The sequence below is a fragment of the Cynoglossus semilaevis genome, chromosome 9, assembly GCF_000523025.1.
Source record: "Cynoglossus semilaevis isolate Cse_v1.0 chromosome 9, Cse_v1.0, whole genome shotgun sequence".
Classification (NCBI taxonomy): Eukaryota; Metazoa; Chordata; class Actinopteri; order Pleuronectiformes; family Cynoglossidae; genus Cynoglossus; species Cynoglossus semilaevis.
In genome coordinates, this window is record NC_024315.1 from 12,411,293 (window position 1) to 12,421,014 (window position 9,722).

At 37.5% G+C, this 9,722-nt stretch overlaps 1 protein-coding gene across 1 annotated transcript in view; it reads left to right on the forward strand.

Moving 5' to 3' along the window:
- LOC103383910 (dynein heavy chain 6, axonemal-like) overlaps positions 1-5,281 on the forward strand; it is a 55,489-nt gene extending 50,208 nt beyond the window's left edge. Inside the window, 7 exon segments of the mRNA XM_025058692.1 lie at positions 1,300-1,420; positions 2,208-2,329; positions 2,779-3,270; positions 3,365-3,437; positions 3,903-4,054; positions 4,765-4,987; positions 5,080-5,281. Coding sequence (XP_024914460.1) covers positions 1,300-1,420; positions 2,208-2,329; positions 2,779-3,270; positions 3,365-3,437; positions 3,903-4,054; positions 4,765-4,987; positions 5,080-5,183 — 1,287 coding nt within the window. The 3' untranslated portion in view covers positions 5,184-5,281.
- Positions 5,282-9,722: the final 4,441 nt, after the last annotated feature.

Here is a 9,722-nt window from a genome sequence, read left to right on the forward strand (position 1 = left end):
TGTGGACTGAGTAACTGAGGATTATTTGTACATTTAGTTCCTAAAATATAAAATAAGTATTCTGTTCATGTACAGCAGTGGATCCCAAATATATTCCACTTTCACTTCGTGGGGCTGTTAAGCTCCCCCACATCAACAAACTTGCACTTACACCATACACTTTTATTTCTACAAAATTGATTAATGTGACAAATTAGTGAAATTAAAGGTGAAATTCTTGACCCCTCCTGGAAAAAGCCCTGTCCCTCTAGAGCCGTGTTTCCCAACCTTTTTTTAACCATGGCACATTAATACGAAATTCTACAAATTGAACGATAAATACAGTTTGTTATGGCTGTAATGTATTGTAGATAAATATATATATTTAGTTTCAGAAACAACAGTAAAATTTTACGAAAGTCTTGAATATAGTAGTCTGGAAGCCCGATAGAATAAAGTGACGTATCTGTTGGATTGGTTTCAAACAACAGTAAAATTTTACAAAAGTCTTGAATATAGGAGTCTGGAAGCCCGATAGTATAAAGTGACGTATCTGTTGGATTGGTTATGTCATTGAACATCCTTTCTCCTGAGTGTTCATAAACGATATCTTTAAAGTAGTAATGAAGTCGAGGTGGGATCTCTTTAATTAACCGTCCTCATCATATGTCCACAGTTGGTTTGTTTCCCTAATCTGGTTTTCAATTACACCTCCAAATGATTGTGTGCTGCATTCAGTGGAGCACGCAGCATCAAGCTGATGACTCTCATTGTTCCCGGGACACCGGGGTGTTATTAGTTGAATAGCTAAATCGAATTCTCATTGTCATACAAGTCAGGCATGATATTGAATTTTTATATTTCATGATAGTGTTAGAACGTTTTTGTACTTCATCCCTAATTTACATAACTGTCAACCCATCAGTGACAACGACAATGCTTATTTGTCAAATCCCTTTAGTGGGCCATCACAATGAAAGAAAGCATGTTAATTCCAAGGTTCACTCCAACTAAAAATAGTTTTGCGGAATGACGGCTGCATGCATCAATATCGGTTGATATCGGAATGGGAAATTAAGTGTTTGGTCAAATATCGACATATCGAATATCAACAAAAAGCTAATATTGTAAATTCCTGCGTCACATTGTTAGACCATGCGCCATATGATAGGATCAAAACCAAGTGATTTTTACACATTCTTTTACTTTTACTCTGTTGTCACATGATACAGCAGGCTGCTGAGGACGTTCTTTCTATGATTGCAGCAGCACTGAAGTAGATAATGTGTGTGTGTATGTAATATTTGTACCGTGACTCCAGGTGAGATCACCTACGGCGGCAGAGTGACAGACGCCTGGGACCAGCGTTGCCTCAGGACGATCCTCAAAGGTTTCTTTTCTCCAAATACTCTGGAACCAGACTACACTTACTCCTCTTCAGGTGTGCTTCATCTCAGATCATCTTCTCTTTACTCTTTCCAGACTGTTGTGTTTCAGATGTACAGTATACTCAGACAACTAGGGAGTGTTACTTCAAAAATGTGAACCAGGTTGACAGGAGCTAACATACAGTATGTTGGTAGATTTTGACTAATATAACTAAAAATGTAAAATCGCTTTTCCGTTTAAGTTGTTTTTGTTTAGGAAATACGGCGACACTGCTATTATGTATGTGTTATACTTATTAAGTGGTCCTCTGGTGAAGCGGTTATTTCCCCTGCTTACACATTTGCCTTACATGCAGAAAGTCCTGCGTTTGAACTCCAGAGGAATCGCATACTGTACTTGTTGCCACCAGGGGGCAGTCTTATGCAGCAGAACTACTGTTAACACAGCAATTTCCTCAGTGTGGCATCGATAATTTAAAGTGTTACTGTTGTTAATAAACCTGACATCAGTACCATTACCAAAATAGGGTTCAACTTATGGACTATAATAACCTCAGATATTGAGAACTGTTGAACTATTATTGCGCTCTAACGCTGAAGCATGGCAGCAATAACTTTTCATCTGCACTAACGCTGAAGCATGGCAGCAATAACTAAATATTCAGTGACCACTGCTACTGATTGTATAGGTGGAAACCCCACTATTTTGAATATATAAAATAACATAACTGGATATTTTTGCAGTAAAATGTGAAATCAACTCACCAAGTGCGTTTGTGTTTACAAACAAGTACTACATGCATCAGTAAGGTTCCATAAATGTCTGTCTTCCATGTGCAGGGGTCTACTACGCCCCAGGGACAGACTACCTGGAGGAGTACAAGCAGTATATTGAAAGTCTTCCAATCATAGACGATGCTGAGATCTTTGGTATGCATGAAAATGCAAATCTGGCTTTTCAGGTAAGAAATACTATCAACCAAAGTATACAAAATATTACTGAAAATCAATACAATCCATTGCATCCTTGTCTTGTACATGTGGTCCAGGTTTAAAGAAACGTTTGTGTTTTTTTTTTTTGTGTTATTTTTACTTTATGTATTAGGTCTGTTTTAAAAAGAATTTTCCCAAATATTTCTCTATAAATTGTAATGTTTAGACCTACAGTATGTGCCTTTCTCAATTTCAATTGTCCTTGACCAGCCTGTATTGACAGCATGCTATAAATTAGTGTTTTTATTAGCACTCTGTATTCTGCTGTGCTCTTTATCTAGTGTATAAAAATAACTATTTATGTGTTTAATGATGAAATAAACAGTTTATAGCTCAATCATAAAAGCACAGTTGTGAAGTTTGAATGAAGGGGAACTCACGTGGAAGGTCAGAAAATGATGGTATTTTCCCCCTGCAGCGCCAAGAAACTACCAGTCTAGTTAACACCATACTGGACGTTAACCCTCGCTCCTCCGCACAACATGGGGCTAAAAGCAATGACGAGATGGTGTGCGACTTGGCTGAATCGATACTAACCAAGCTACCAGGTTAAAACAGACACATTCTCGAACAAAGATGTGGTGTTGCACTAATGTGTTCTCATGTGAATCCTGTTGCGTCTGCCTGCAGGTGACATGCACAAAACGCACCAATACACAAACTCAAATCGTTGAAATTGTGCAAACACCCAAAACTCTCAACGTGTGTCTCTGTTTTTCCCCAGACGTCTCTTCTCACTCTGAAGAAGGCCATCGCAGGTCTTGTGGTAATGTCAGAAGAAATGGACCAGATGTACAAAAGCTTTTTGAAAAACCAGGTGCCCACCCACTGGGCTAATTCTTCCTACCCCTCTTTAAAAACCCTGGCCTCCTGGGTGAGGGATCTGACTCTCAGGACTTCCTTCATACAGGTTTGGAGATTTTGTCTTTCTAACTTTAGGTGACACACATTGGTTCTCACCTGTTTATGTCTCACTGTTTTTTTTTAAACTGCCTGACGGTTAGACATGGATCACATGTGGTCAACCAAAGTCTTTCTGGATCTCTGGATTCTTCTTCCCACAAGGTTTTCTTACAGGTAAACACTTACCTTAACACTTTTCCGGATTATACATTGCATTTTTTTTTTCATTCTTTGGCTGGTTTTGCGACTTATACTCAGGTGCAACTTATATATTTAAATATGTACCACTGAAAATGTACAAATTTGTTATTTTCAAACTGACACCCACTAGAGGGCACTGGTGTGACTTATATTCCGGAGCGACTTATATACAGTATGTTTTTTTTCTTCTTTATTATGCATTTTTTGGCTGGTGCTACTTATACTTTGGAGCAAGTTATAGTCCAGAAAATACAATACTTATTAGTACTAATACTTTTAATAATATTGTCTGTGTCTTCATTACAAACCCAGTGACTTCAGAACCATTATTTTAATCATAAATGATCTATCTATCTATCTATCTAGCTGACATCCATCCATCCATCTATCTATCCATCCATCCATTAATCCTATCTTTTATTTCCATCTGACATGCAGGTGTTCTGCAGAATCATGCGAGGTTCTACAAGTTACCCATTGATGAGCTCAGCTTCCACTACAGTGTTCTGCCAGTTTACAGAGACCAAGCAGTGACATGTGAGGCTCTGCAGACTCAGGCCGACGATGCTAAAATGAACATGGATGATGAGGTATTCTTAAATAGTAGTAGGATATCCTTGCTGTGTTATTCATAGGCCCACACTGTGACATGGTGGTTAGCACATTTGGCATTTTTTCCTCAATGTGTTTGTCTGGTTGTCTACAAAAACATGTAGGATCATTTTTAACTGACTTGTGGAGTGACTTTTTATGACCCTGAATAATGATTAGGCCATAAAAGATGGTTTAATGTCCTGTGGAAAGACCTCTTGATTGTGAACTGTGTTTGGCAGCTTCTTACATCAGAAAACTCCAGTTGTAATTTATTGAGTTTGCTTTGCCACTTGTCACATTTATATAAATAACAAATAAGATTAGGGGTCACGTCCAAATCTTAAAAACTGTCTCAGGTCTTAGTTAAGTGTTTGTTTCAGATATAGAGGGTCACGTCCAAATCTTAAAAACTTAGTTAAGTGTTTGTTTCAGATATAGTATTATTTTACAGAGAAATGTCAGATGGTCTTCGATTGTGTCTCTTAAGAACTGACATGTGACATAGTGATAGCTTACTGGATGATTTTAGCAACTTCATTGATTCCAGAAATCAAGGCTGTCACTTCCATAGTACAGCATGTGTTTTCTTCTTTTAAAAGGTCTCCTTTAAACTTAATCAAACTTTCATGGTTAAGTTAAGGTTAATAATATCATGGCTGCAATTAATCAATGCTTTTTATTCTAATTTTTGTGTGATTGTGCACAGTTACCAGAGCCAAAAGATGGCGTGCTGGTGCACGGCATGTTCATGGACGCCAGTCGCTGGGATGACGTCACCATGACAATAGAGGACGCTTTGCCTCGAGTCATGAACACCATGCTGCCGGTGGTGCACTTTGAACCAAGGCCAAACTATGAACCTGAGGCCAACCTCTACCACGCTCCTCTGTATAAGACCTCAGCCAGAGCCGGGACTCTGTCCACCACTGGTACATGCATCAGTAACATTCAGAAATCATCTGTTCTGTTTTGGCTTAGTCTAAAGAGTTGTCCTCATTTTTAATTTCTGCTCATTTTGCAGGTCACTCCACTAATTTTGTTGTGACGGTAATGCTCCCTTCAAAGAGACCCAGCGATTACTGGATCTCAAAAGCCTCCGCTCTCCTGTGTCAGTTAGATGATTGAAGTGTTTTTTTTTAATGAAGAAATGGTGAAGGTCTTAATATTTTTCCTGGAATTGCTTAGCAAAGAATCAATTAAAACTGGTTTTCCCCACATCCTGGGAAAACGAAATTTCCAGCAAACTTCCAATCAAATGTCCCAAAAACATTTGCGTTATTTTGGAGTAGTAGAATTTGTCCTCCCTGTTTACTGCTGCATTGTGAGTGAAAATGATTATCACAGGTGCTGCCAGGAATGCTATCCATGGTAGGGTATGACACTGGCCCCCCATGTATAGGTTGATATAATATTCCAATATTTTTGAACCCCTATCAGTCATGGGCCCGTGAAATTTTCCACATTTAGTTTGACTTACTTTTAGTCACTTTCCAAAGATAAATCTTGAAGAGAGCCCCAAGTACTTGTCCATGGTATAGACTGCTTAGTGCACCAGTGTATTTCCACTGCCGCAGGCTTCTCGCTCCGTCTTCTATTTTGTAAATGTACAAATTACAAAGTACAGCTGTAGAAGAAGGAGCGAGGCTCACTATTAAGTGTAAAACATTATTACCCACCTGGAAACTACTTTAAAAAAAAGAGCTGGAACGGTTTGAAAACTGATTATTCTACCCAGCAAACACTGCTGTCAGATTAATGCAGCAACACAGATATTTATCCACAGGATGCAAGTGCTGCAGTTTATTCACATCTGAGGTTGAGACAGTCTGTCTTTAGAATGTGAGTAAAATCTACGGAGCCCATTTCTGTTAGGAATCCATTTGCTCTGCATGACATTATTGGTTGGGTAGAAATATTTTTGGACTCAGGGCAAATAATAATAATGTACAGTAAATAGTAATGTTTTTTAAAAGGCTGCACAAGATTTCTAAAAAGAATGATGAGCCCATGACCAGAGACCAGAGAATGAGTGATGATGAAATGTTGCCAACACAGACCTGGAACACATCTTGTCACTCTAGGCAAACAGTGGCAGTACATAAAATATGGTTCTTTAAACACAATTCGCACCAGCCCTCCAGTAATGGGGCAGGAGGCAGACACACACTCAATCTCTGTCACACCAGCACACACACTCTGTATTGTCTGACCTCTACTGGCAAATGGGAAAGGGCTTCTGTAAACATTGTATTTAACACCAACCCTAGCAAAAGAAAAGACAAAAAAACACAGCATTTACTGATTACTCCATGAAAGATTTCAGTTTTTGCATAAAAGAAAATAGTCACTGTGGTGTCATCTACCTTAAATAAGTATTTCAGAATGGTTAAAATATAGCATGCATGCAAATACTGCTACTACTCAAATACTGAAGTATTTGAATAGGAGTAAGACTTGTTTCTGGGTCAGTGTGCAGTGACCTGTAGGAGAAAACTCCATGTAATCTGTTCTCAAAGTCCTTGGTGAGCGAACATTTAGCATTAGCTCCTTTAGCTTTCTACCATCAGTGAGTAAACGTTGGGCTTGTTCTTCCAGCACGAAGGGATGTCCGTTTCATTTATTACAAATTTGTTTTCGTCATTGTAATTTAAACATAAAATAAACGAACCAAAATAGTAGGTTTTATATATGGCCACATAAAAGTAGACAAATTATTCATGGGAATTAATGATTGGTCCTATATACTGTAAATAGATACAGTAGAACCTCGGTTTTTGAATTTAATTCGTTCCTGAAGGCCGTTCGTGCGAAAACCGAAACAGTTTCACCATAGGAATCAATGTAAAATGAATTAATCCGTTCCTGGACTTTTTCAACAGTATATTGTGTACAAATTCATAAACGAAACCAATTAAAATAATAGGAAAAAAGATAAACACAACTGAAAGAATAAAGTTACTGTATAAATAGGAAAGGCAATTTCATTCATCCTTTTACCACTGCTGAGGAGTCGTAATTAGTTTTTGAATTTAATTCGTTTGACACACAATATCATGCAAACCTCGAAAACCGAAACAGTTTCACCATAGGAATCAATGTAAAATGAATTAATCCGTTCCTGGACTTTTTCAACAGTATATTGTGTACAAATTCATAAACGAAACCAATTAAAATAATAGGAAAAAAGATAAACACAACTGAAAGAATAAAGTTACTGTATAAATAGGAAAGGCAATTTCATTCATCCTTTTACCACTGCTGAGGAGTCGTAATTGCGCAAGGTTCTGTTGGCGTTTGACACACAATATCATGCAAACCTGTAAATAGTGATAATTTGGTGAGTAACTGCACATTAGTCATTTATTATTTTTTCACAAAAGTCACACAGTATTCAGTGAGAATGCACGTACACTAGTGTGAGGAGTTGAAATATCTGCAGAAAGAAGCACAGAACACAGAGAAAAAACAAAAAAAAAATTGTCTTATGTAAAACAACATCAATGTGAATAAATGCAATTTCACATTTATCTACACCCAAATTGCCTTTTATCAGGTCTCAGTTCAGCTTCAATTTATCTGTCATTTATGCGGCACAATTTAAAAAAAGAAAACAATTCGAAAACATTGAGAATCAATTGTCAGTCTCAGCCAGCAGATCCCTGCTATGCTTTATCCAAAAGAAAAACAGAAACACGTGTCACAGCTCTCATTAGCTAATGGCTCTGCACCGAAATTACCCCTTCAAAACACACGCTCTACACCGTCTAACACGAAGTGTAAAATTGTATTTGTAAGTGTCCTGCGGAAAATGTGCATCCTAATGTTGTATTTGCTGTCTGTCTTTGTGGCTTTTCACAGTGGAGATGCGGTTAAAAATGCTGCACATTATACAAAACGAGTGGCTTGAAAGGTAGTGATCAGGTGGTAGCACTTTATATTCGCTTGGCCCATTGGTTAACCGTAACAACAGCATTATTCAGCTTCGGTGACTAATTCTGCAGCTTCAACACTTCAACGACGCCCGTTACAGTCAGAGTGAAAATATGTTGACTTCGGTTTTTACTGCTGAACACTGGAGAAACACTTGGGCAGTGAAAAGAGATAAGGTTTTAACACATCTGTTACATAAGGGCAGTTAATCCTTGTTGCATGCTGTATAGCCGCAGATTATCAAAGATGCTGAGTCAAAACCTCAAATCTAAAACCCACTTTATGAGCACTAGGAAAGATTACTTTTTCGACTGGGACGAGAGTAAATATTGTCTTTTAATCATTCTTTGCTTCAATCTTCCTTTTCCATCATACATTATATTCAGATTGCAGTGTATAAATGACAGATAATCCAGTTGGCTACAGTTGTTTTGGGTTCTCTGTTACTAGCATTTGTTGTTATGTTTCTTTCTTTTTTTTCCCCTGAATGGTTAAAGAATCCATCATATGGCACCCTAGGTGTCAGCCTTTGTGCCGTTTGCCAGTAGCCGGCTCTGAGATAACCCATGTCCACATCATCAAAGTAGAGATACTGATGAAGTGAAATATGCTTTGTCAGGGATTCAGTCAATGTTCAATATTTTATTTTTTTTTTTTACTATTAATGACCCACTAAAGCCTTGTAATAATTAGAAAAAATAACATTTGAATATTAGAAAAAAATGCCTCATTGCCTCAAATGTATTGTTGACATTAAGTCACAGGTAAGATTATCGGGTTTTATAGGCCAGATGTTTGGTTACCCTGGTTTAAAGGGATAAGAAAAGTTGATTGGGAACTCTTTCTGAAATGTATTATTGTTATTCTTGAAAGCTAAATGATAAATGCCAATATTTTTTGTTATATATCTCAGATTAGGGTGGCACTGCACCTTGGAAATCTCCCCAGTTTATCATTTAAAGAGATACACACGCCACGACTTAACAAATTGTCTAACCCTGTATGCATTTGTACTTTGTAGGTCAGTAAAGTATCCATAAAAACTAGGGGAAAAACAGGAAGTGAAACCATCTCCAAACAGAACTCCAAACTGACTTCTGTTGCTGTAAGGCAAGAGCAAGAACCAGCACTATTTAATCATGTTTCACTGCAGAAGTACTTACTGTAATGTTGATCATTTGTTTGACTATGGTAATTATCTTTTGATTATTTCACCTCATTTGGAAACGGTAAGTTGCAGAAATAAGAACTCATGATACAAGGCAAATGCAAAAACAAAAGTTAACAGTAATGTATTAATATACATGTTAACCCGAGAGGTTTATTAGAAAATAAATATTGTTTTTTCTATTTACAGAAAAAAGTGCTCATTTGGTGGTACGCCGATTCAATGCAAAAAGCAAAGGATTTGATAAAAATGTAAGTAAGACACAAAAGTGAAAATTCCAGTGGGGGAAGTGAAATATTAAATAACAAGTGCTAGAAAGGAGCGAGAACAATGTGACACACAAGACGTGAGCTCAAGTAGTGGGAGGTAAATTATGCGGCGCAGCAGGGATACAATTGCAAAGCACGCTAACACGACTTTCCACATTATGAGCTACTGCGTGTTGTCTGTTCATTGTCTTCATTCAGTCACCGATAATTTAATAAATAAACAACCTCACCTATATTCTTGCAGGTACTTTGACAAATATGTGAAGAAAGAGGAAAAACAACACCTAAAGTATATAG